General features: G+C 38.4%; 3 protein-coding genes and 1 long non-coding RNA gene across 4 annotated transcripts in view; 2 read left to right on the forward strand and 2 right to left on the reverse strand.

The window, feature by feature from the left end:
• LOC115770254 (zwei Ig domain protein zig-8) overlaps window positions 1–21,076 on the forward strand; it is a 39,653-nt gene extending 18,577 nt beyond the window's left edge. Inside the window, exons 3-7 of the mRNA XM_030715469.1 lie at window positions 10,929–11,143; window positions 13,596–13,806; window positions 17,449–17,576; window positions 18,053–18,221; window positions 18,722–21,076. Of these exons, the coding sequence (XP_030571329.1) occupies window positions 10,929–11,143; window positions 13,596–13,806; window positions 17,449–17,576; window positions 18,053–18,221; window positions 18,722–19,062 (1,064 nt within the window). The 3' untranslated portion in view covers window positions 19,063–21,076. The remainder of the gene's footprint in view (window positions 1–10,928; window positions 11,144–13,595; window positions 13,807–17,448; window positions 17,577–18,052; window positions 18,222–18,721) is intronic.
• On the forward strand, window positions 149–1,172 carry LOC115770255 (venom allergen 5). Its single transcript, XM_030715470.1, has 3 exons — window positions 149–314; window positions 374–771; window positions 839–1,172. The coding sequence occupies exons 1-3, from the start codon at window positions 171–173 to the stop codon at window positions 1,092–1,094; spliced, it is 798 nt and encodes a 265-aa protein (XP_030571330.1). The 5' UTR covers window positions 149–170; the 3' UTR covers window positions 1,095–1,172.
• Window positions 6,292–7,063, reverse strand: LOC115770257. Its single transcript, XR_004018826.1, has 4 exons — window positions 6,999–7,063; window positions 6,830–6,932; window positions 6,452–6,764; window positions 6,292–6,397 (listed from the first exon to the last, which is right to left on the reverse strand). It is a non-coding gene; the product is annotated as an uncharacterized LOC115770257 (long non-coding RNA).
• On the reverse strand, window positions 15,432–16,565 carry LOC115770256 (allergen Tab y 5.0101). The gene is made up of 2 exons (XM_030715471.1): window positions 16,443–16,565; window positions 15,432–16,395 (listed from the first exon to the last, which is right to left on the reverse strand). The coding sequence occupies exons 1-2, from the start codon at window positions 16,563–16,565 to the stop codon at window positions 15,769–15,771; spliced, it is 750 nt and encodes a 249-aa protein (XP_030571331.1). The 3' UTR covers window positions 15,432–15,768.
• Window positions 21,077–26,646: the final 5,570 nt, after the last annotated feature.

Here is a 26,646-nt window from a genome sequence, read left to right on the forward strand (position 1 = left end):
AATTATGTGCTAAGCTGCATAGGCATGAGTAGGCCATAGTAAAGTGAACAGCAACAGATGTTCTGGCCAAAAACAGTTGTCACAGCAACACTGCGTGAGCTGGCTAAATGGCTGGAAGCAACTATAAAAGCCACAGGCCCATACCAATCAGCCAACAAACATCAAGCAACATGGAGCTGTACTGCAAGCATCTACTGGCCACAGTTTTGCTGCTGATGCTGCAGCAAGTCTATAGTCAGGACGCAATTACCAATTACTGTCAACCGGGGTTGTGCCCTTCACTTAAAAGACATATTGGCTGCAAGAACAATGGTGTAAGTATGAGGGCAGCACCTACCTTGCCCTGCTAGCTGATCGTTCCACCAACCCACAGGAGCTAGCCAGGTTCTGTCCAGCCAGTGCGCAGATTTTGAATCTTACTCAGCATCAGCCGATCATTCTAAACCAGCACAACCAGCACCGGAATTTGCTTGCCTCTGGCAAGTTGGAGAACTTAAAGGTGCCCGAGAAAATGGCCACAATGCAATGGCATGAGGAACTAGAGAAGCTGGCTATGCTCAATGTAAAACAATGTTCGCTAAAGTATGATCCATGCCACAATACTCCAGAGTTTCGTAATTCTGGTCAAAATTTGGCACTGGTTAAAATAAATAAGACTGATATGTCGAATGAGGAGCTGATCAATTCTACAATTGATCGCTGGTGGGATCAGCACAAAAACATAACACAGCAGCGAGTGGAATACCTGCCCAAGGAACCCAAAATTACCGAGTGCGTAAATCGTAATCATTGTGATTTTTATTTATATTTCTATTTCTATCTTATAATCTCTCAACAGCCTTGTGCGTAACTTTGCGGTGATGGCGCGCGACAACAACACACATGTGGGCTGTGCGGCCATAAGATATGGCTTGGGACAGACGCAAAACTTTCTAATGGCCTGTAACTACGCCAGCAATTATATGCCCGAGTATGCCATTTATAGAGTGAAGAGTCTGAACTGCCAGAACGGTTATGACAGATTGTATCCGGCATTGTGCAAGGCTGGCGAGCAGTATAGAGATGTCGAGCCATTGGAGCCGAACAAGTGGTGAAATTAAAACAATTAAAATAATTCAAATATTTATGAATAAAGTTTATTAGGCCCACACGGTGCAAGCAAATTATAAAAGTAATCATAAAATTAACATATAACATATATATAATTAAATTATACTCACTCACAATCTTTCGGTACAAATTTTACAAATAAGTTTTGCCATTTTACTGGCAGGGTCGTAAAGAAAGGTCGAATATTCATCTATGTTTGAAAAAGAACCTTTTCAGAAAATTTGAATTCTCTCTGAAAACTCTGAAATATTTCCAAAAACTATTCCCAATTTTGACATACAGACGAAATGACGGACTTGGGTTGATAGATTCATCTTACTTTAATTTAATTAAATTTTTTTTTTGTTTTGGGATGTCATACGTAGACAATTATTAAATGGTTTGAAGGGTACTTAACCGGGTTTGTTTCATTTGTAGTTAATGAGGCCGAAAACATGAGCTGGTATGTGTTTCACATCTTGTGACAAAATAATAGTACTCTCTGCTTGGTTTAAAAATATTTTCCTGAACAAAATATTAAACACTAGCCTGGTCTATTTAACATGTTGATATATGTGTCAGATATCCATATATCATCGGCTTTATGACATCCACCTGCATTTGAAGGTGTAGGGCGGGGAGGGTGGGGGCCAGCTCATCACCATTCACATGCGGCAACTTTAGATAGAGGCATCATCCCATCATGCCATTATCATCATCATCTTGAACATCAGCTAAAATATGATACGCGTTGTTGCAGAGGCTGAGGCTCTGCCAACGACGCGTCGCCGACAAGTTGTCATCTAATTTTAACGTCAATATACGCAATGTAAAAACGTGTCTTCATCAGCGCTCCACAGCTCGTAATCTGGCGCGTCCGTCCTTGTCTACGCGCCTCATCCACTCATCCATTTCTCTCTAGCCAGCCCCCACACAGTTTTAAGTGCCTATTAATATTGTTGGCGTGGCCTGGCTGAGGAGATTTCTTTCGTTCGTCTCTTGCTTTGCTTTATTTTTAGTGTACATCGTTAGTAAGCATTCTGCAGCGTTCTTCTGCGTTTAATATGCCGTTATGTCGCCAAATCTTAGGATCATTAAAAACAAACAAACAAACACAACGATTCTGCTGATTCTGCTTTTGTCACATTTACAGATAATTAATAGACGCCCAAATGGCGGCTATATAAAATATGCCCCAATTAAATACAATTCTGGACTCGGGCAGGTAACTTAAATCCGTGTAGCACAGTGCACTCACGAAGCATGCGTAAATTACTATGTTAGTACATTTCATGATTTTATGCATACCTCTCGTTAATTATGTTGTAAATTTGAGTTGTTCATTTGGCGAATATAATTTGTGATGGCAATGCTCATTAAAAGCTTGTAAAAGCGCAGTCAACATATTTTCCCATGTGCATTGGACCCTAACATAAAAAACAAGTTCAAACGGGGAAGTGGGAAGTGCAAGCGACTGCGCAATATATTGTTTGAATTATAGTAGCTGCTTAAAACAGCTGAAATGGGATTAACTAGGCGCAAGGCAGTATCTATAAAATCCTATCCTAAAATATACAGTAGATATAAAGTTGTTGCATAAATGAAGGCAGATAAACCTTTGTTTTGTGTCACCACAATGTTTCTGTACACAAAATGTTTCGAAAAATGTTTAAAATGAAAAATCAGCAGTTTCAGTTGTATATATAGATTTAATATATGTTAAACACATTAGGTATATCTATTATATATCAAAATATTATTATAATTATTATTAGTTTTATAATTATTAGTTTTATTATTATTATTATTATTATTATTATTATTATTATTATTATTATTATTATTATTATTATTATTATTATTATTATTATTATATTATTATCATTATTATTATTATTATTATTATTATTATTATTATTATTACTATTATTATTAACATTATTGTTCCTGTTATTTATTTTTATCACTGGCTACTATGGCCTTCGACTCAGAAAATACCATGTCTATACACTAGTCAGGGAAATGAAATCCGGAAGAAATATATATACCCCAATTACTCTAATATTTTTTGAGTATAAGTTCCCTGTGTATAAATAAACTTAATTTATTAATATTATAAATATCTCACAAATATTTCGCTGTCGTCATTAGGCAAATTGTATGCGACACACACATTCACACACACATATAGATTTGATAGGAGAAAATAAATTTATATATTTTAAATAGGGGTCCCTCGACGCCTCTCACTTTTTATTGTTGACGTGATTTTTGGGGCCTCTGCTTCGCATGCTCGTTAAATCGAAATTAATGCGCGAATTACAGCCAACGAAATATGGCATTGGTTATTTTGGCTTTTTGCTGCGTGATATGTGGTCGAGTTTAAACAAGTTAGTATAGTAGAATACTAAATCGAAATGAGCATAAATTACAGAAGCGTGCACAGAGTTGGGAACAAAGCATGCATGACTTAGTGTGGCCGAAATGAACGCCATTTAAATGTTTAATGAGCAGTCAAATGTGTCAACAGGCTAAATGAAAATTTATTTAATTATGAGTCAGACAGCGCAGAATGCCCAGAGCGAATGAAATGTGAGGCATCATAACTTTTAAGCTAGCAACGCAATAGCTTTGAAGTTGTTGTGCCAGCTAGGCAAAATGTATCAAATGGCAGAAAAAGAGGATGTCTTAAAAATGTCTAAAAAGGCAATCAAAAGTTGCCTAAAGAATTTTGGGGGGCAACAAAAGTTTTGATTTATGAAATTTACGCTAAAAATACAAATACCATTTGATGACATTTGTTGTTAGAGCCGTATCGTAAACAAATTCTCGAACAAGTCCAATAAAAGCCGTAAGGAGCTTTGATTTATCATCCTGTTGGTATTCACAGAATGCGCCGGCATGAAATCGGTCGCAAATGTCTTTTGGCTGCCCATGCAAATGCCATATAGGGCCTAATAAATAAGCCAAATAAAACTTTGGCCAAGCCCTCGATCAGCAAAAAGGATTGACAAGCTTTTTTGCCTATAACTTTCTGGCAATGCAAATCACCACGAAATTCGCCCAAGCTGAGGACATAAGCATACCTATCACTTATACACATGTGAGCATGTGAGTTGTCCACAAACATGCCATTTGAGCCACAAAACTTGCCATTGCTGCCTCATTTATTTTATGGCTGCGTCGCTTTAAGTTATTTCTCTTCATTATATTTTATATGCAGCTGGATCATGGCCTAAAAGCAGCCGACGGCATTTGGCAATCAACGCAAATGTTACGTTTGTTTGCCCATATAATTCGCATATAGCTAGCTTGTGTATGCGTGCGCAAAATGTCAAATGGTCGACTAAGCTGGCCATCACACATACGACCAGTTGTGCGTCTAGTCGCACGCTCATTTGCAGTTCGTCAGTTCATTTCTGGGGGCTTAGCGCACAGTTCATTAGCGCCGTCCCAAACTTGGCTTATTAATCCTTAAATCCTCAGCGGACCAGGCGCCAAGACAAAACCCCAGCAATGACCGCCAGCCGCCATTTGGCTGTCGACAGTTGTCATTAGGTTGTGGCATAAACAGCAAATTAAGTTTTACTGTTTCATATATATTTGGCACAAGGGCCGACTGTTAGTTTTTGCGCTATTCAGTTTAAGGGCCTCGCTGACTCGCTGACTCGTTTTAGGAATTTGTTCCGTTGTGCGTTGGCCTGTGTAATTTCAGCTGTTCCTATTGATATATGATTGCTTGTAATGAATTGCGTACACTGCTAGCTAAGCAAATGAGTAAACATTACTCGGGGTGGGTAGAATCTCAATTGGATTAATACAATAGCTATATTACCTTCACATAAACATATGTAAATAGATAAGGATCGATCGATTAGACTGCTAACAATTTAAATTCGGTTGGAACGGGTAAAGGGCAAGCAAGTCTAATTATGATGAGGTCATTAGATATATATTTTTTCACATCTATTTATAAAAAACTTGTAGTTATTTATTTTTAGTTGCTATATTAATTTTAATTATCTTTTTAAACGTTTACTGTATTGGATCAAAATTAGCATATAATTTAATAACAGCACAATGTGCTTAGTTGATGTCTCGCCATATCTGGTTGGATCCTTAGGCCTTATTATATGAATTTTGTTTCATATTTTGTTTTATGAATTTTGTTTTGCATTTAATTAAATACTATTAATTGGATGGTTTTCATTTCTAATGTCTTGCGGCTTATTTATATGCAAAATTTCATGATTTTCGGTCTGAATTCGCTGCGAAATGCCAGAATCAATTTCGGTGTTTCATTTCATCTGTTTTTTTTTTTTTTTAAGAGCGCTTGAGCGTCAAACATAATTCAATTAACGCCTGGTCAGGACATGCTCAGCAAATACACAAGCATATCCACACACACACGCACACGTACACACATATACATACACAACTCAAACTCGCAACACATGAACAAGAGCTGGACCACTGGCCGCACTGATTGACTAAAAATCACTGGGCCAGTGCCCAGCTGGACGGCTATCCAAATGGCCGGAAAGTGGCGCTTTACAATTTTGCAATTTCCGCCGCCGCACAACATCAAACAAAAAATTCTTGACGCTTTCAACTGTTTGTTCTGTTTCCTTCTATTGCTATATCTGTCTCGCTTTTCATACCATGGACCGCTGAAAATGGGTTAAAAGGGCATATTTTTTTGTACATATGTTGTAAAAAGCAGCTCCGACCCAATAGTATAGTCTTGATTAAGACGATCTTTCCATCTGTCGGAGACTACAAGAGAGTGACATCATACGGAAATATTTTAATTTCTTTAAAACTCACTCCGTTTTCCCGTAAGCAATAAATTTAAATTGGTTACATAGAGATGCATAGTATATCCGCGTTGGTACTCTCGACTAGAGCTCTGTTCTCTTATCATTCTATTTGAATTGTGCAAATTTTTGTTGTAAAAAGTTGTGATCTTTGGTCCTACAAAATTTATTGTATTTGAATATATACAAAAAGTTTTTTTGTTGTTTGTATTTGTATATGAGTTAAATGCAAATATGCAACATTCAAAATAATGTGATTAGCGTCAATATATTTTCTCTTATTATAGTTTAAAACTATATTATAATTGCTGTATTTTGTTTAATTTAAAAATACTAGAAAATATTTTATAGTATATATATAGTTTGTGACGTGTTGAGCAAATATTGAATTTGAATTAGGGTATATTTGATGAATCAGTTTCATGCTTGGGTAATTGTAAAATTTAATTGGCATTTCTCTGTTGTCGCCGGCCCGCCCCCGGATGCCATGCCTGAAATAATAATTGCTTAAATAAATACAACAAAAGTACATTAATAAACATCACCGGTGAAAAGAGGACAAACAAATTAGGGATATGTTCGCTTTAAAACTTGGCATGCAATGAAGCGCAAACTGAGCGACAGCACAGCCAACTTAACTTGGGGGCGGCACTTGGTTGGCTGCCCTCAACATTCACTTCCGTTTCCGTTCGTTGCCACTGCACATTATTCACATGTTGTCGTGCTGTTGTGACCAGCTCCCGTTGCATGCAGTTAATAATAACCGAGGCTCTGGTCATCGACATCGCCCTCGACTCACAGACAGTGCGTGAAGCTCTTGTATTGGTAATTATGCATATTTTATTAGGCATCAAGTTCCTGGAAATGTTATGTCTATTGATTTTTTTTTTGACCATTTTGACACATATTTGCGTGAAACTAACCCAAGGAAAAGAAGCTGTACATTGCAACATTTTAATAAAACTAAACCAAAATGTGCATCATGATTCTCTTCCTGTGAATGTGAGATTTGTTTGGACATTCAAACTGAAATTTTATCACAGTTGAATATTACTCTCACACACTCGTCAAATTTGCTTAACAATATCTTACCGCACTCGACAGTAGTAGGTTCTGCCAGTAGGGCCAAGTGTAGAAAGAAGGTCGACACACAAGTTTAATTAAAATTTGATTTTCAAATGAAACATGACAAGCAACTCAAGTTGAAAGTTGAAAGCCTGAGGAATACGGGCTACTCTCAAGGGATTGAAAATGTGAAAAGTCGATAAAAATTTAAAATCGTGGAAAAGTATAAATGCACTTCAATACAGACTCTTCACAAAGATTGTCCTTTAGTTTGAGACATGTTGATATAAAACTTAAAGCACGTCCTCATTGAATATCTGGCAATAGCTGGCAATAAAAAAATGCAACATTAAATGGGCGTTTCACATAAATAAAGCCGGTGGAATTGGGTTAAAAATTAACTACGCCAAATTTAAATCAACTGCGTGGAGGCCCACAGGAGCTGGCATCGGAGTTGCTGCCTGTCAGCGAGTTCTGGTGCCTTCGGGGCCGGTAAAAAATCGACTCGAAGCCGATGCCTGCCTGCCTGCTAGCAAGCCGTAAATAAAGCGCCGCAAACATTAATAACTCCCATTGGGTGTGTTAACAGGCAATGACCAAAAGAGGGCAGGCCTGGCATGGATTTGGACTACGCTTTTGTTGCTGCTCCCCTGCCTTCTGGCTCCTGACTCCTGTTTTCCAGTCTGCATAAATTGCAGTAAAAACGGCACGAAAATAACTGGCCATGCTGTCGTTGCTATTTGTTGCTGTTGCTGTTGCAGTCTATGAAAAACGATGTGCAACAAAAGTAAAACAGAAAGAGCAGGTGAAAAATTGCGCATACGTCAGGTGCGCCCATGGCTCGAGAATGCTGCGAGCCAAGCGACGTGTAATGCATGTAAGACAATCATTTTGACAAGGCAGCGGCAAGAGCAGCAGCAGCAGCACAACTGTGTTTACACTGTGCCACGCCCTCCAACCTAGACTCTGTCTGGCCCTGGCACCTGCCGAGATACTCATTGGCCCGTCTCTCGCCTGGCTGCCTTTTGATTATTATGCACTTTGATACTTATCTTTAATTGAGGCAACATTTTCCCTGAGAGCAGTTGAAAGCTCTCTTTCTATTTCACGCTACACTTAACTGAGAATCGCTTTGCCACCCTCCATTTTTTCAACTTTTTTTGATTAAGCTGACTTTACTGATTCGCCAACAATGAGAAGTTTGTGTTTTAATATTAAGAGGGGTGCGTTAAAATGTTTTATGTGGATGGCCAGAGCTGAAGTGAAATAAAATAAATTTAAGATAAAAAAAATTACATTTTCACTATAAGCTTACATTCACATAATCTTTTTGTTTCTTGCGTTTTACGTTTGAGTTTACTTTTTAAATATCGAAGACCATTAAACAGACAACACACAGGGACACACATACACACATACAAGCAAAGCACTAAGTGTTTTATGGTCATTGTTGCCAGAGGGGCTCCATGTGTTGATCTCATGGCATATGATTGCGTTTGGGCTCAGCCTCAAGCCGTTTTGTAATCGTGTGCACCTTGCAGTCAGTATGAACCGTTCTGTTGTTAAACGTTTGCAGCGGATGCCAAAGGTAATTTTGCGTAAAATGAGTCCCCTAGCTGTGGGGCAATGATTCATTATGAGCCGTAGCGAGAGGTCGGCACAGGGCAAGGCCACAAACTGTACAACACGGCATATGCAAATGAGCACTGAGTGCGGCTCCCTGTTGTGTTATGGCTGACCGTGTTCCGGGTTGTCATTGATTCGCTGACTCTCTGGCTTTGTTGTTTTGGTTAGCGATGCGCGCACAACCCCCACTGTCACAAATCTATCAATCAATCAATCAATCAATCATTAATTGTCAGCGGCTGCATTTGCTGATCCCACATATATTATTCTAGTTGCTTTTATGTGAATGTTAAGGGCGCATATTTAAATTAGAGCTTAATAAATTATGGCACATGACAAACATATAGAGTGTACTCAAAGCTATGAATGCGGGGTAGTTATTGCCATAAATACTGTTTGCTGATTTGAACCTTAACCTAACAATTCACATATTGGCAATATTATCAGGCAAGGGAACGCTGTACGGACTGTTGCATGAAGCGAAGCCAAAAGCTTGTCCACTGCTGACTGCATTTCTATTTGAAGAGAAGAGAAGTAGGCGTTCCACCACCTTCCTGTTATAAAAGCAATACTCATACGCCCAACAAGCCAGTCGAACGCAGCTATTTGCATTCACTTCGTTGCAGTGTTTGCCTGGCCACTCGTTGCCAAGCCCACTCCTGCTGCACAGTCGTCTGGCTCGCCAGAACATTTTAATCCTGTCAAAGGCGGTTGTAGTGCTTCGGGGCCAGCTCTCTTAAAGTTTCATGGAATTTACTAGCAGCTACGAGTTGCCTCAGGTACGTCGGCTAAACGACACTTGGTTGCTTGAGTAAACAAAACACTTGATGCAGGCAAGTAGCACAAATTTGATTGGTAACGGGCCACATATATATCTCACATATATATATTCACCTTAAACAAGTCTCGAATTTAGCTGTTGAAAGGAATGCACTTTGAGGTTCCTAATTGAATTGACAAAAAAATGTTTAAATATTTAAAAATTGTATACTGGCTACGTGCACTTTGCTATTTTTCATACATTTGCGGTAAAGTATAGTTCCCTTCTTCTTCTTCCGTATGGTAGCCTTCTTTGTGCTTTTAGTTTTTGAATTTTTTTTTTGTAAGCTCTCTTCAGAACATTTTAAAAAGTTTTTGTTCATTTGTTATGCTTGCTGCTGCTTATGTTGTGATTGTTACTAAAATTACTTCAGCTCTAAAAAACTTTCACTCAGCTTTTGCTTTTTTTACGACGCCTCTCAATTTGACATGGGCAGTTTTATGAGCCTCTCAATACGGCTGCCAGTTTTTTGTGTCGTTGTTTGCCTTTGGGTGCAAATTTGCTGTTTAGAGCTTGTTGTTGCCATTTCCTCTTTATACTGAGAACTCATTCAAAATTGTTGAAAATAGGGCATAAGGGTTTTGTGAAAATGTATGTAACATGTAGAAGTAGCTTTCTCCAACCTCATCAATAATGTAAATATATTGTTGATTTATACCGCAAGCGTATATATTTTTTTTAAATTTAGAAAGATCGAATTATCTATAGGTATCGATTTCCAGCCATTATTTATTAGAAACGCTGGAATCGCGTGCCAGCTTGTATGTGCGTGTAGAAGGGTATCTTCGAGTCGGGCACTCCCAACTCAAGGACTCTTTAGTCGTAGCAGAGCATAAACATCAGAACACTTCATAGTCGGGGCACTCTGTCCGTCGTAAAAAACATTGCGTTCTCATTTCGCGAATGCTGTCGAAGTCATAGAAAGTCGACGCGTCTGGTAATTAGAAAATTAACCCCTGTCAGCGGCCCATAAATGCAGCGCACAACAACCAGAAGCAACAACAACCGGTACTCCACAAGGGGCGCACTTGTCGAGCAAGCGAGGCACATGCAGCTGCCACCGACACTTGAGACCCGGCACAATGAGTTTGTCATTTGCGCAATTTTAGTTTTAGTTACACAAGGATCACAACACAACACAAAAGCTGGGTCCCGGTTATGTATGTGTGAGTTGTGTCAACTCTTCAATTCAACTACAATTAGTATGAATAAGGTTGATTTTGGAGAGAAACGTTTCCTGTTTCCGACCGGAGCCGGAGCCGGAGCTCATGACGCTGTCGGCCACAACGGCAATGTCCCTAAGCAGAAACGAGTCGCCAAACAGCATTGTCCCGCAGGTGGCTTAGCTGGGCTTATGAGTTAATAATAAAAGTATAACAAAAATTGAAGTTAAGTAACGCTGACGGACATTGGCAACGCCAATGGAAAATTACGCATGAACAAATATTAATTTTAATATAATATGAAAAAAACGTTTTTTTGATTTGTTTCTTTTTTTTGCTGTCTCGCAGGGCTAACATTGTGCTACCAGCGGCAATCTGTGAACAACAACAACAATCATAATAATGCAGATTCAAAGCCAACACATCTGCCACCATTACATTATCCGCATGGCCACAAATGGAACGAGCCGTATTTTGATTTGACAATGCCAAGGAATATAACATCCCTTGTGGGCAAATCCGCATATTTGGGCTGTCGTGTCAAGCATTTGGGCAACAAGACGGTGAGTACGACCCGCGCAAAGATACGGATAAGCATAAATACAAATCCTTAAATGGCCATCTTTTGTGGTATATATCTGTGAACTACAAAAGCTGCACGCCTAACTTAAAGAGAAGAGCGTTCAGTGAAAAGATAACGTGGACTAAAAGAAAAAATATACACAAAAATTATATGAAACCAGCTTATATGCTTATATACCGAAAACAATAGCTTGACTGCTGCTGCGGGGGCATCTGTTTTAATAATGTTTATTTTTATTTACATTTAATAAACAAAAATGTAGCGGCAAGTGCGGGCAATATGTCGGCCATCTCAGATAGTTGCTATATGATATTGGCATAGGACACATGTGTTGTAGTCGGCGTGCGTGGATGTGCCATAATAACAGCCGCTTATTAAATTTACTGTCAGTTTATTATGTACTACGTGACGTTGAAACAATGAACCTAAGTTGAGACGCACAACACAAGCCAACACATGTTGTCCATGTACCCTGTCCAGATATTGTCATTAGTTTTATGGCGTCACTTGATTTTCCATGGCCTAAAAAAACTTTGACCATTTGCCATTTGCCATATGAGACAGTTTGGATATTCGGAACCTCAAGGCTAAATTTGCTTTAGACAATTAACATCTCGTTTTCCAACTTTTTTGACTGCTTGAGGAGCAGCACTTAAACTGTTGTACAAGTTCGCTTGAAGGCTCTTTCTCTGAAATTGCTTAACAAAGTATTGAATTTCAGCAAACCAATTAAATTGGTTGCCATAACTGCGATACTGCTGAAATGTTGGCCATGTTGGGTTGATGAACACCCGTAGAATGGGCTAGTTATTTAGTCACGCTGTCAATGTCCTAACTGCCACTGCAGCACAATCTGTTGCAGACCAGGACATGAGCCCAGCATTAAACGTAATTTACGATGAGATTTAACAATCAAACACACCCGAATAGTTCACACTTCAGCATTGCGGATGTATTCGCATACATTCCAAACACATGTATGGCCTGCATGCAATCGTGAGAAACTTTGCAGGTGCTCCTCGTTTAGCGCCAGAAGTTATAAATGCTCCAGCGTTGATTACGTTAAGCGAGCTTTGGACTTGGCACCCTGGACGGGGGTTATAGATTTCCACATAACCAAATCCGCTTCCGCAATCAGTAAACTACACATACCAGACAGAGAGGGAGGACGAAAGATAGTTTGAGAGACAGACAGAGAGAGAGAGAGAGAGAGAGGGAGAGAAAGTGCAAGGGCTTGTGGGGAAAGCTTCTCTAGTTAACTGGCGGCTCGTTTTTGGCCAACGGTAAATTTATGTTGCCAGTGCGGCAAAAACTCTGACGGAATAAAGTTTTTTTACAGGCTTGGACTGTTATTGCCGAATTAGACAGACGGCAACTGGAACTGCACAGATGGATGCCTGGCACAGTTGGCTGACTCTGACGCAGTGTCTGTCTGCCTGTCTGTCTGACTGTCTGTTGGTCTGCCTGTCTGTTTCTGTGTCTACCAATGTGTGCATGTGTGTGTATTTGTTACTGTAGCAATTGGCCACCGCATAAAAAGGCGCCCAAAAACTTGCCAAAACAGTGGCAGCACACAAAAAAATAAATGGAACATAAAAAATTTACAAAATGTAGTGGCCAATGCGGAAAAGGAATGTCGAGGTTGAGAGCACGGAAGTATCATTTTCCGGCGCTGTCATGCGTGGCGCACACTAATTTTTAGTTATTTAATATTTAGATTGTGAGCTGCATACATTTTTGGCCTGTGGCTGCGACCGACAATGAGCCTGAGACTCGGACTTAGGCTGACCAAAGCAAAGGCCAGCAAATTGACACAAGTTTTTCTTAGCTTAATCAAAATGTAAATCAGCATAGGACGCACAAATATTACAAAAAAGGCACATTTTGATGTATTCAAATTTGGTTTCCTGCCTCTTTAAATAAATTAAATAATCAGTTTTAATAAGTCTGAAAAGCAGTCTTAAATCGACTTATGCACATACACTGACAAATTGTTTTTGACGTACTTTTAATAAATGACAAGCTTTTCGTAAAATTTTAAAGTAATAAAATGAAAATTAAATGCAAATTGAAACAGAATCAAACATGATTTTAACCCAAGGTTATTTATTCAAATCACATACACATAGTTTAAATGCCTCGTCCACTCGCTCGCTTAATGCATATGATATGATATATCACATATCAATTTTATATTCCTAATTGTTTTATTTAATTGAATTATTGGGTTTATATGCTTGGTGATTTCGTAAGCCACACAATAAAGAACATTGCAATCGGCTGCTATTGTCTGTTAGCATAAAATGTTTGATTGTTCAGGTTGTGTTGACTAGGAGGCAATAATTTTGGTTTGCCTTAAGAATGTGCAATAGATAATTGCATTTTCACAAGCATGCTAATATAAAATTAAATTTGCTTCTCCATATTCACAGGTCGCTTGGATACGGCATCGTGATCTGCACATACTCACCGTGGGCACATATACCTATACAACGGATCAGCGTTTTCAGACCTCGTATCATCGTGATATTGATGAATGGACATTGCAAATCAAATGGGCCCAGCAGCGGGATGCTGGTGTCTACGAATGCCAAATATCAACGCAGCCGGTGCGCAGCTATTCGGTCAACTTGAACATTGTGGGTGAGTTGAAATCAAAAACTGTGTCAGGGTGTGCACACATACCTATACCTTATAAAATATACCGAATATTTATATAGCCGTGCAGCTGACGAGGCTTTAGCCGTTGGGTTTTGCATATTTCAACTTCTGCTTCTGCTGCTGCCAGCGTATACGTAATATTTCGACATGTTACAAAAACTACGATGCGAGGGGTATTCACATGTTTCTTATTTGCATATTCATGCAATTTGCAAGAGTGTAAATTATGCACACTTGGCAATATCGCTACAAAAATACACAAAAACAATATAACATGTAATACCGTACCAGTCGGGTGGAGCCGACTGCGCAATACTCTCCATTAGTAGTGCAATAATGTAAATGTAACTCAAAAGCAGCGATTTAAAAATTCCAACTTAAGTAAAAATATGCAGGATGGAGAGTAGCATGTAGTACTCAACACACCAAAGGAATTATTAATTTTTTTTTAGATACTTGGAGTATCTAGCCCCAAAAGCGTCCATATGAAGGGGCGGTCAGCTGGACGGTTATTGCACCAAAATAGAGTATAAAAATAACCACCAGGCGCAGATAAAACAGCTGCGAGAATAAAGAGTTTGATTTTTTCTTGAATTTCGAAATAAATTGTGAAAAATTGTTGTTACGGCAAAAACGTTAAGAAAACAGAAAACGAATACTACTGTTGTTAACACTGTGAAAATTCTATTATTGAATGTTAAAGTCAGATGGATAAAGTAAATTGCCTGAGACTATTTTTATTATTGCTTATTTTTTACATGGATTGCATCAGGTAAAGTGCTTTAGGAACACATGTTCGGCTCGGAGACACCCTGTAGCCAACTTCACAATGCTATTTTTAGTTCATATATCTTATAATACTTACCCACTTCATGCTCCCTTTTGATTCAGCGCCACATAAAAAAATAAAGGTTATAATTTAGTCGGTGCTTGCATTCAGGAGGATGAATGGTATCAAATAGTTTATTTTTCCCAAAACAATTAAGTAAGCAACAATACTGCATGATTATTTATAAAATATTAAATAGAATTCCTTGAATATGATTAAGATTTAAATACTTATAATATACAATTAGCGCTTTTAGCGAACTTAGGTTATTTTTAATACGATTTTTGAGTAATTATTTAATTTAATTAAACTACATATTTATTTATTTTTTTGAAGAATTCATTTATTATGATTATGATTTGTATGCACCTTATTAATATTTTTCGATTATTTATTTACATTTCTTGTTTGTTTTTTATTTTCATACAAATTTTTGGTTGTGTGTCTCTCCACTTGCCGTGGTGTGCATCAGATATTATCGACGAGGAGACGAGCAGCATGATGCAGCAATATTTCAACGACGATGCCTTCTACATAGCCGCGGATCGAGTTTATCAGTCCAGCGATGACGAATTTGCGGGCATGTTTGGCCCCATTCAAACAGTTGCGGGTTTGTTAAGAAATATGACATAAGCAGTGAAAATTCCTAAGTGCAACTGCCTGACAAGTTTATGTTCAACCAGACCACGCGTTATTTAAAACTTGCTGTAGACAGAAGTGCGAAGGGGGAGCTGAGAGCTGACAAGCGTGTGCATATATTATCCTTAAATATTTTTATTTTATATGTATTTCACGTCAGTTTTGTGCACTTTTTAGCCAAGTCCTCCAGTTGGACGGAAGTAGGATAGTTGCTCTAGAGTTGAGTCTAGCACTTTTGGCTGGGGAAACGTTTTTCTGGCTCATAACGAACAAATTGCTTTGGAAAATACTTCTTCGGACTAACTTTGGCAGCTTGTTACTATCCACACACAGCTTACACATTTTTTTCTGGAGGCCCAACAATTTTCATGAAAATACTTTGCCACAAATATTTTTTATTTCTCAAGTACCTGTCACATTTAATTAGGCAACCATCAAGAGTGGAGCGGCTTGTTAGAAATGAAAGTTGTACTCTTTTAGTCGTTTATGTCGGTAATCGTTTTGCACAGATGTGGATAACTATCACTGACCCCGTGAGGACAGTGTTTTACCTCGAATTTTCCGCTCTTATAGATTGGACGATTCTGCTCATGCGGATGGTTATAGTAACATATTAGCACAAAGCGATCGGCCACCTTATCATAGTCCTCAGCCGCGGCACAGCCCACGTAGCTGTTGTTATCATTAAGTATGTTTTTAATCTCATAGACTTCACCGCCAAGATCCCCTTGTGCAAGGTTGTACACCTGGTGCATCCACTGCTCGGTTTGACTAGTTAGTTTCTCAGAGTTCGTCGAACGCGAATAGCTGGGAAGCGATGCAATATCTAACCAACTTGAACCGTAGTTAACAGCTGGATTGGGAAACGTAGTAACAGCCATGCAGTTCTCAAGCCTCTGTAGACAACGCTTCACATGGTACTCGGCTATCAGAGCCAGCTTAGAATGCCACAGCAACTCCGGCATGTGACTAGCTCGAGCCAGACCCATTAAAGCTCCGGACGCCACATCTTCACGGTATTTATTGTGTAACTTGATCAGGTAATCCTTATATATTTGCATATTGAGCAGTATACAATTATGCATGCAACTACTATGAAAGGTCTAGAAGAGAGTCGAATTATAATTGCCTTATTGATTTCAAGCCTTACCAAATCATTGTTGCAGCCCAAATGGCTCACTCCTTTACACTCTGTCATATTACAAAAGTCTATGGCCAGACATTTGGAGTAGCAAACGAAAATTAAAAGTACAACTATGCATATTCGCTCCATTCTATGACCACAGACCTACTGAATTTAATGAACGAACGTCTGTGGCTTATATTGAGAACGTCTGATCCAAACAACGGCCACAAGTGTTTATACATCGCAGTTTTGGATCGGATGATTGGATCAGATGAAAAGCAAACAATATGTGACGCCTTAGAAATCAGATGCCTTTCGATGAAAAATCATCTGATTTCTTGTGAATAAAGGGTAGAAATGTCCGTATCAAAATCAAACTCAATCAATATTCCAAATAAACCGCAAAATAGCTTAAGATCATAATTTACTTTGCCAGCTGGAACTTTGAAACTTATTTCACTTATTGACTCGCTCACTAGACAGCTTGTCTATCAATGAGGGCTTGTTCTTCTCTTGCGCAAGCTGGACCATGGTTATTTCTTGGTGACTTCTTGTTCATTTCGTAGTCCACATGTGAGTGCATTTTGCTGACGTTTCTTATTGTCATTGATTTGTTACATACACAAATGTACGGTACGCACACTCATAGATATTCGTGTGTGCTGATTGCAACATAAGCGAGAACAATGCCAGGTTGCATAAGTGGCATCACCAACAAAGCGTACGAGCTGGAAGCAAGAGCATAGCTACGTCTGACAACAAATAGAGTTTTTTTTAGCAATGGAATGAGGTCCGATATGACCAGTTGCCAACTTGCGCACCGAGATATCGATTTGGCCAGAATGAGTCAACCTGGGACAGATGCTTCCAAATTCCACGTTCGTTCAACGTTATTTAGGTAGCTTACTGATTGGAAACAGTCACGTGGGTTAAGAAATGTTGACAATAATTTGCTGATTCACTTATTCACTCACTCTCGTACTCATTGTTTGCAATAACTGATGAAATTGTTCAACTACTTACTTTGCAGTGCCCACTGCAACGATACTCGGCGGACCCGATCTCTATGTGGACAAAGGCAGCACCATTAATCTTACATGTATCATTAAGTTCAGTCCGGAGCCACCAACACACATTTTCTGGTATCATCAGGATAAGGTGAGTATCAGACCAGAGTCAAATCAATTTATGTAAACGATAAAATAAATGAAACAAGTTTAAAAGATAAATTAAAATTTTTTTGTGTGCATCAAATTATCTTGCAATTTTTGAGTTTTGCCCTCGCAAAAAGAGAATCTACAAAATCAGAGCTGCCACGCCCACAGTTCAAAACCCCAGCCACTCAAACTGAAACTCATACCAATACTCAAGCTCAAGGCCCAGCCAATTGCCATTGGATAAACGTTTCAACTTTTATGAGCGCTGGGCGCGACTTGTGTTCGCGCTTTTGTTTACGCTGCGTATACGCAACACATTTAATTTTAGCTTTTATGATTATGAGAAAACATGCTTCTGCATTTAGCTGGCTGCCTGCTTGCCGCTTGACTGCCGCCTCCTGCCACCTGTTTCAAATTTCCTTTCAAGCAACAACATTTCTAGCGAAAATGTTCTAATACACACCTTTATACACACAGGTGCTCAGCGAGGAGACTGCCGGTGGGCGGTTGAAATTTAAAACCATTAAATCAGAGGAGACCAAATCAATTTTGCTTATCTACGATGCGGATTTATTGCACTCCGGCAAATACTCGTGCTATCCATCAAATACTGAAATTGCTAGCATACGCGTCCACGTGCTGCAGGGTGAGTAGAAATGCAATCCGGGTGAGTAGTAATGCATATTTGTATGTGGGACAAGTGCATTAAGCGAGTTTAAATGCCCAATAAGTGGATGGCAAAGGTTAAAAAATCAATAGGAAATAAAATTGAATGGATGAATGAACACACAGATGCACTTGAAGGGCTTTCAAGTCTGATAACTGCACGGAAAGTATTTGCAAATACTTGACCTTTTCGTCATATATAATGCATTTGGAAGGATGGAGTACACACTTAGCTTTGTTGTACAATTTTTCTTAGCCCGACAAACTTTATGCATTTTTGAACAAAATATTTAGTGAGTTAACCACAACAGGAATAAGTATTTCGAGACGGTTTGTTGGTCTGTGTGAGTCCTGGGTGGGGTTGGTGCGGTGTTTGTGTGGGTTCGGGTGAGTGTGTTTTGTGAAAGGATCCAACAAATTGTAACTCATTTATGCCATGTCTGCATTAATTTTTCTTCTGTGTTTGCTCATTTTGCACAGGCGAGCGACCCGAAGCAATGCAAACGAATGCGGCACCAGCTGCAGTCGCACTGGCCTGGGCCTGCCACACGAAACAGGCAACGCAGGCCGTCAAAGTAATTAGCACAATGGTCGCGGCATTTGTATTGTTGGAAGCCTGCTGCACACTGCTGCTCCAGGGAACAGGCAGGGGAGGTGGTGCAGCCGCTGGAGATGGGACAGAAAACATAGCACGGCCGGAGAAAAGTCAAACGGCGCGGGCGAACAGGAACAGCATCTGCGGTAACCGCAAACATGGTGGCCAACAGACGACGTCAACCTCGTCCAACCTTGTCAATAGGAGTAGTACAGCTGCGCGGTGATAAATTAAAGCTGCACAGTTAGAAGCGCCACAGAAATGCCACCGCTAATGCGGCAGCCAAGTCAGCAAATGTAACTAAGTGGGCTGCCCGCTGGAGAGCTATCAAGATGTGAAGCTTGGCTGTCGCGCAAATGATGCAATGCAGCAGTAGGTGCACCAGAGGCAGTTGCAGTGGCAGCAGCACCGAAGCATGCCACATTATACCAAAAATAAAATTAAAGAACAAAAAATATATAATAAAAAAATGCTAATAATGCTAATTATGAGCCGCCTTTGATAATTTCAACTACGGCGACTGGTACTGGTGCAGCTACTGATATTGCTTTTGGTATACTCTCTAAGTTTTAAGTAAGTGCGTGTGTACTTTACATGGGTTGGGACTAGGTCTCAGGGGGGTGGTGCAGCTATGTACATAGTACTATTATCTAAACTTATATGCCAGCACTAGAGACATTAGTAAAATGGACAACAAAAAATTTAGTAAAGAATGTAAAAATCATATGTATTGCTATTGATAAAAATAATTATTCGAAAAAAAAAGAAAAAGAGGTATTGTCAGTTGTAGAAGCTGTGGCAATAATTTAATATTTCAAAGTCTACTTAAATTTCATTCATTTGTTTGTTATATATATCGTTTCGATTTGAGGGCTTTACATGCGATGTTTATTGTCATCATAAATTGGAATAATTTTCATGATAATCACCTGTATATATTTGTAAGGCCTAGCTAATAATGTAAATATTTAAAATAACTGCCAGTACTTAATCAGCGGCAGTAACCTTCGACAACGCATTTTGGTATGATTAACATATGCATATGTTTTCATAATGTTCCTATTCAAGCTTTGAGTTTTCAAAGTTTTCTAAACCAGGCAACATTTAAAACTAACAAATTTACAAATGCTTCAATCTCGAGTCGTACGATTTTCTGTCTCTTCGATTAAACAGGCATTGTATTAACTATGTATGTACATAGTTGAGCACCATTTCTTATACTTTCTGTTGGGGTGCCGTTTCTATCTACGCAAAAATGCATAAAATGCTGAGCTAGTCTGTTTCCTCCAAAGTGTCGCACATTTTGAGTATTCCATGAAGTATTGAGCATATGTGCCCAGCCCCATCCTTGCTGTTGCTCAAGAGTTTGGAACTCTATTTGGTACTTCTACTTCATCATGTCCGGTTGTATTTCCCTAGAAAGCTGCAAGTCACTTTTCATTTATATTTGCTAAGCTACCCACTAAAGTGTAGCGCCCAAGACTTCAGTTGTCTGAAAGCAATTCGCCCGGTTTTCCGCCAGGGTCGATGGCCCATGGTTGCATATGTACTCCTTTTCCCAGGATGGCATTTCGCACCTCCCCCAAGCCGTTTCCTCTGCGCCTGGCGCCGTTTAATGTGTCACATTTAAAAATGCATGCGACTGTCCACCTTAATGGCCAGTCGACTATTAAATGTTATGACCATTCGCAGGCCAGGGCATGGCAGGGCATTTAACTGATCAAAATTGTAAATAACAATTGCATATATGTTATGTTTAAATTAAAGCTGCTGTATTATCTAGGTGTGGTAGAAGTATGTGTGTAATTTTCCAAAGAGAAAACCATTTGCAGTCATAAATATTAATATTAATAATTAAAAATTATAAATGCGCGCCAGTGAAATTTGTCGCGACAGTTAAATGAATGTTTAATGAGTAAATGCATGTTGCTATAAACCGTGAACAGAAAAAGAGAACGAAAAACCAAAAATAATCAAAACAATAAATCCAGTTAAGAGTATAGAGTACATATAAAGTTTGTATGTGTATGTACAAAAGTTAAATTGAGTATTATAATCAGACATAATAATAACAATAAAAACAAACACTACAAGCATATATTAATGTCACATGAGATTGTGTTGATGATATTTTGTTACAAACAAAATGTGAACACATTATTATGGATTATAAAGTTGTTTTAATGTTTAAGTGAGTAGCGCCAGCTGAGCGTTAACGAGCATTAGGATTAACTACGTTTATAAATAAAAGCAGCAAATATTTAAATAAAGTTTTTAGTTATTATGAAAATGGTAAATGTAGCAAACATGCCAACTCCTTTTTTTGCAAATTCCGCTGACATTCTGATCGTGGGCCTTAAAAAGTTAAAATAAATTACATACACGTTGCGTATGGGTAACATAAACAAAATGTGGGAAGGACTCACACACACTCACACAGAGGCTGCGCGTGCCCAAAAGATTTATGCAAATATTTAGCAAACAGACATTTTAACGGGCTGCACATAATAGACAACCCGAATGAGGAGAAGAGGTCCTGTTGCGAAGGCATTTTCATTTTTCAGCCTAATAAAGAAGCAACCGAAAAGAATGAAAAGTTTTCGCTGGACTCAGCAGGAGGCCGGAGTCCAGGACACTGTGGAATGCGCATAAAGTGCTGTCCCCGGTGTTTCCTGCCCGGGCCATGTGTGTGTGTCCTACCAGCAAGGCATCAAAACCCCATAGCATAAAAGTTTATTATATGACAAGTAAGTACATATATTTGTATTCAGCAATGTACTGAGCCAAACTCCGCTTCACAAGGCAAATAACGGCAATATTATGTCAAAAAGTTTAATAGCGCAAGACGCGTCATGGCGAATTGGCTGGAAAACGTAAGAAACAGCCAGGAACACTCTGCGCATATGAAGCGTAAAGTTTTTGCCACAACGAACAAAGAGACGGAAACACGAAATAAAACCGTACAACAAAGTACTGCGAAAGTAGATTACCCTTTTGTTTGATAGCGCTGGAGACTATATGTCGATATTTCGTGAACAATATTAACTAATTGAAACTATATTCCTTTCATATCCTTTAACTGAATCCTTTCTCTAACGCAGTGCTAAATATTTTATTTTATTTATTTACTAAAGATTTACATGTATACCATTTATTATATTTTTAAATTATCTTTTTATCTTAGTGTTAAAAGAAATTTAGCTTCTTAAGTCACGGTCCTTAACTGGTCCATTTAAACGAGGTTTTAACCATTAAGTTTCCTATTTGTTTCACAAAGGTTTCTGAAAACTAAGTTTATAAATTTCTCGATATATATTTTCTTATATTATTCTCTGAATCAAATGAATTATATATAAAGTGTCTTACAATGTCAAAGTGCTCTTAATTCCAAACTTTGATCAGACGCACATACTTATAAGAAACCATCCATGAAAACATTCCAAGCTATCTTTGCACCACACTTAATGAAATAGATATGATACAGCAATGTACGGATACCTTCTGGTTTGGGAATTGCCCAACGTTACTTTTAATTGCACAGAGCTTATGGTTCAGATCGCAGCGGCTGGTAGTCAGCAGCTGGCATATGTACGGTCTGGCAGTTTCAGATGAAAGCTAGAATGTCTGAGGAATGTTTGCCAGCTGGTGCGAGGGGCAATTGACAAAGGCAAAATAAATTATCATCATTGTGACATTTTCATTTGTCAGCGTAATTTGCTTTGAGTCGCATTTTTTGCGATGAAACTCGTGGCCGCCTAAAAGCACACTACACTTTGTACACCTTTCAGGAGCTTGGCACAACCAATAAAAAAGAAGGCAATTTTGCGAGGAATTTACTTTGCTGCCTGGCTTGCAAATGGTCGGAGTATATTGGATGACTGTGACAGCGGAGTGATGCGTTTTTTATTTTCTTTTATGGCTGGTATTGTGCCGGTTTGCCCAGGATGTTGCGCTTATTATCGTTATATGTATTTTTAATGTGAAAATATGATTTGATTTTTTACATTTATTTATTTTTTTTTTTGCTTTGCATTTGTCGCTCGCAATCTAAAATTTATTGGAACTGCTGCCAAGACCAAAGCGTTCGACTTTGATTCCCTTTTGAGCCATGCGCATAAATTGAACATAAATCAGGCGACTTATGTGCCACATGCAAAACAACACACACACACACACTTGTGCGAGAAGTCTGTAAGCACAGGTTTTGTATTAATGTTTGTGTCTCGCTGAAAATCCACTACATAATTTATTGACATGGCATTGAAGTGCTCCCTGGCAAGTACTGTGTGACGGGCTGCCAAATGTAGCTTGTCCTACAGCTGCCAGTATGTATATTATTACCATATTTGTGCCTGTCTCTATAGATGTTTGTATATGTTTGACAGGCAGCGGGTCTGTGCTTACATCCAGTGAATTGTCAAAGCAAATGCCCGGGGCGTCCGACCATTGTGTGCTCCACACCATTTAACGCTGCAATAGACATTTCGATGCATCCACAAAGCAGTTTATCTAAATGATTCAAGGCATGTCTGACGAGATTTACATATTTATACCATGCAGCCATTGAAAATTTGGTAAACAAAACGTGGACATTGCCAAAAAATGTTAATACCTTGGCTGACGCTTTAGGCTTTAGCTTAGGCAAGAAAAATATTTTATTGCAATTGGTAGAGCCATCTTCGGGCGTGATAAATTTGAAATATTATATTACTTTACAATTTTAATTAATTGAATTTACAAATGAGTTTTGTTTTAAACTTCAGTTATATGATTTGTGGGGAGCCCTAAATGTGTATTTATTTGAAATTGCTGAAAGCTTTCATCTTTTTGGCCCATTGGCCCACTAACTCACCCACATACATGAAAAATAAGTATAATTATTTTCGCTTCCGTTAGAGCTTTGCTCGCAGACCCCGCTGGAAGTTTTAATTTTTTTATATTTGGCCAAATTGTTTCGTAAATAATTTACACATGTAATGAAATTTTTGTGGTTGGTCGTGCATGCATCACCTACCCTAGACCCTGTCCTATCAAATATTTTGGGTGCCATATATTCTGCAAATTTTCATTTTTATACCCTGTACCCAAATGAGTGAAACAAGCAATGAGAGCGACACTCAAATCCCATAAGGTTTTTATATGCTCAGTCAGGATAGAGGGCCGAATTTATGTCCGTCCGTCTTTTTGACTGTCTGCAGGATTACTAAACGATTAATTTTGTTTATTGTGTGAGGGTTGCAGAGTATATCCTAAGTGGAGAATCAAAACTAGAGTATGCTCACTTGTTAAAATAATTATTGGTTACGAAGAAGAATAATTATTGCCGACTTAGATAGTTGAGAATCAGGTTCCAAAACCAAGTTGCTCACACTAAAGCATAAGGCCATAAGGGCTTTATAAACAATGAGGCGATAGAAAATCTATTTATTGATTTCCTGGGAAGATTCTTTATATTGTATATTCTTAAGTTGGGTCTCTAGTTTCAAAGGCAGGCAGAAGCTTGGACATAGGTAGATCAAATCGACTTTTTTTAATTGGTTACAGGGTATAAGAAAGAAAAACCGAAACATCGTGGTTTGCGCATAATTAAATTTGTACGTGCAATGTTCATTGTAAAAACAATATAAAAGATGACTCTGTGATGTAGAGTAATGTGTTTTGATTAGAAAATCGTTTTAAAATTGTTGTCGTTGTTTTGTTTAGGGTTTCATATGTTTGTTATTTCCATTTGTTTTCATTTTCGTCTCGCCAAGTTTGTCCAGCCCTGACACAATCCCTATTTGCATGTGTGTTTGCGTCAGGATTACACACAAGCACAGCCATACAAATCCTTCTAGCTGTGAATGGGATTTTGACCATGTGAAACATTGTTGTTGCTGGCCTCGTTATTATTTTTGTTGCATTTGCCGTTGGTGTTGCAGTTACAGTTGCATTTGTTGCTGCATTTGTCGACTTCATGTATGCCCATAAATGGCCCCTCAGACCAAAAATTGTTGCTTACTTTTGCACTCTTCGTGCTGTCACTTTTGCGGTCATCCTTGCCTTGCTAGTGGTGTTGTTGTACTAGAGCCCTAATGCAATTTGTCATTTTCAATTTTAGCTCACTGGTTTTTGTCTCCAATGGAATTTTCTGGCATTTTGTAGCCATAAATCAAAGCTATACTTAAGTTACAGCAAAAATATAGTTTTGGTTCAATAAATTTATATGCACATTTTTTTATACGTCTGTAGCCATCTTGCTGTCGTGCTGGCTAATTGGCCCATTGACTTCATTTTGCTTGTTGCAGTCGATGAAGACGCTGTTGAGATGCATAAAACTCAATTACTTTTAATAAGGTTACATTAATTTGATGCAGTTTATACTGACCACGCGCACTGCACTGCGTCTCAGCGAAACCCTTTGTACTGTTTCGTTTCTGGCCAATAAAGTTGAACACAATTTTATGGGTCATAGCCTGGGGTCCAAGTGCGTGAGCTGAAAGATTTTGAAATGTTACTTTTGTACACCATTCCCATTAAAATAGTTGGAAACGTGCGCTTATCTGGAATTCATCCGAACATTATTCGAATTCTAAGAAAAATTTAATTTATGACAATCGAATTAGGCAGCCAAAAAATTCTTGTTTTGCGACTTTATTGTGCTGCTTTAAGACTCTCAAATTATAATATTTTGCGACATTCTAATGACTCAATAATTTTTTGAAATATAAACGCGATTTTACTTTGGCTTACACTGATATTTTCGTCCTCCCTTGCACGTCGTGGCATCATATACTAAAATGCGCGCATGTCTCTCATGTCTCAGTATTTGTGTGTGTTTCTGTGTGTTCGTGAGTTGTGTACTGCTTTGCTTGCTTTTGTAGTTTTATCACACACTTGACCCATAAATCAAACATGTGTAAATGTTTTCACTTTATATACACACTCATACATATCAAATATTTTCGCCGTCTTCTATGCATAGCGTATAAGGCGCTGCAGGATCAGCATTGGAACGTGTGCGAGGTATTTTCTCCTACTCATTCGTGCGTGTAAGCGAAACTGAGTGGCGTATAAAATATACCACAAACAGCAGATCGCCTGCAATATTTCTCCCATTGTGCCATTTTATATTATTATTTAGTCTGTTTTTCTCATCCCATTCGTCAGTCCCTTTTGACCGCAGCCTTTATGACATTACTAATTTTACTTGCTATGATTTATATTACATTAGTCTTTATTGAGTCAAATAAAAAATTCGCTTGACTTTTGTAGTCACTTTCAACAATTTCCAATCAGCAAGAACTTACGTCATTATATCTAATTAACAAATCGATTTTAAAGAAAAATTAATACGCAAAACCGAACACAAATATTCTAATTGGTATTTAATAACCACTTTTAATATTTTGGTTTTTTTTTTTTTTTTAATTTTAATCTGGTCAGAAAAACTTTCGTATAAATGCGAAAGTGTGTTTTCCTTATTTATATCTTATTTTTGGAAATCGAATATTTATGAAACCATTAAAAACATTACCAAATGTATTTGATTACTTAATTATACCACAAGCAACACCCAAATATGCTCTTTGAAATGTTTCATTACTTTGTCCACCTAATGTAGCTAACATTGTCTGACATAGATGTTTAAAATGGTACTTCAAAAATACGCACCATCATGCTTCTGTCATATTTAATACAAGAGACGATGCAGTTGCCGGCACAAAAAGTTGTGTGCATTCTGTCAGGTTAGCTCCTTATGTGCGCAGGCTGTCGGCAAATGAGGGGTTAAGTTTGGGGGGGCAAATGAGAGACAGATGAGAGTTTTGGT

Source organism: Drosophila novamexicana, unplaced genomic scaffold (assembly GCF_003285875.2).
Source record: "Drosophila novamexicana strain 15010-1031.04,08,12 unplaced genomic scaffold, DnovRS2.1 tig00004555-arrow-pilon, whole genome shotgun sequence".
NCBI lineage: Eukaryota > Metazoa > Arthropoda > Insecta > Diptera > Drosophilidae > Drosophila > Drosophila novamexicana.

Excerpts from the sequence above, each read along its gene's own strand:
- LOC115770255 (XM_030715470.1), top strand. The coding sequence starts at position 171 with ATGGAGCTGTACTGCAAGCATCTACTGGCCACAGTTTTGCTGCTGATG. Across the intron at positions 315-373 it reads TTGGCTGCAAGAACAATGGT|GAGCTAGCCAGGTTCTGTCC; the intron begins GTAAGTATGAGG and ends ACCAACCCACAG. Across the intron at positions 772-838 it reads AAGGAACCCAAAATTACCGA|CCTTGTGCGTAACTTTGCGG; the intron begins GTGCGTAAATCG and ends ATCTCTCAACAG.
- LOC115770256 (XM_030715471.1), bottom strand. The coding sequence starts at position 16,565 with ATGGAGCGAATATGCATAGTTGTACTTTTAATTTTCGTTTGCTACTCC. Across the intron at positions 16,396-16,442 it reads TGGGCTGCAACAATGATTTG|ACCTTTCATAGTAGTTGCAT; the intron begins GTAAGGCTTGAA and ends ACTCTCTTCTAG.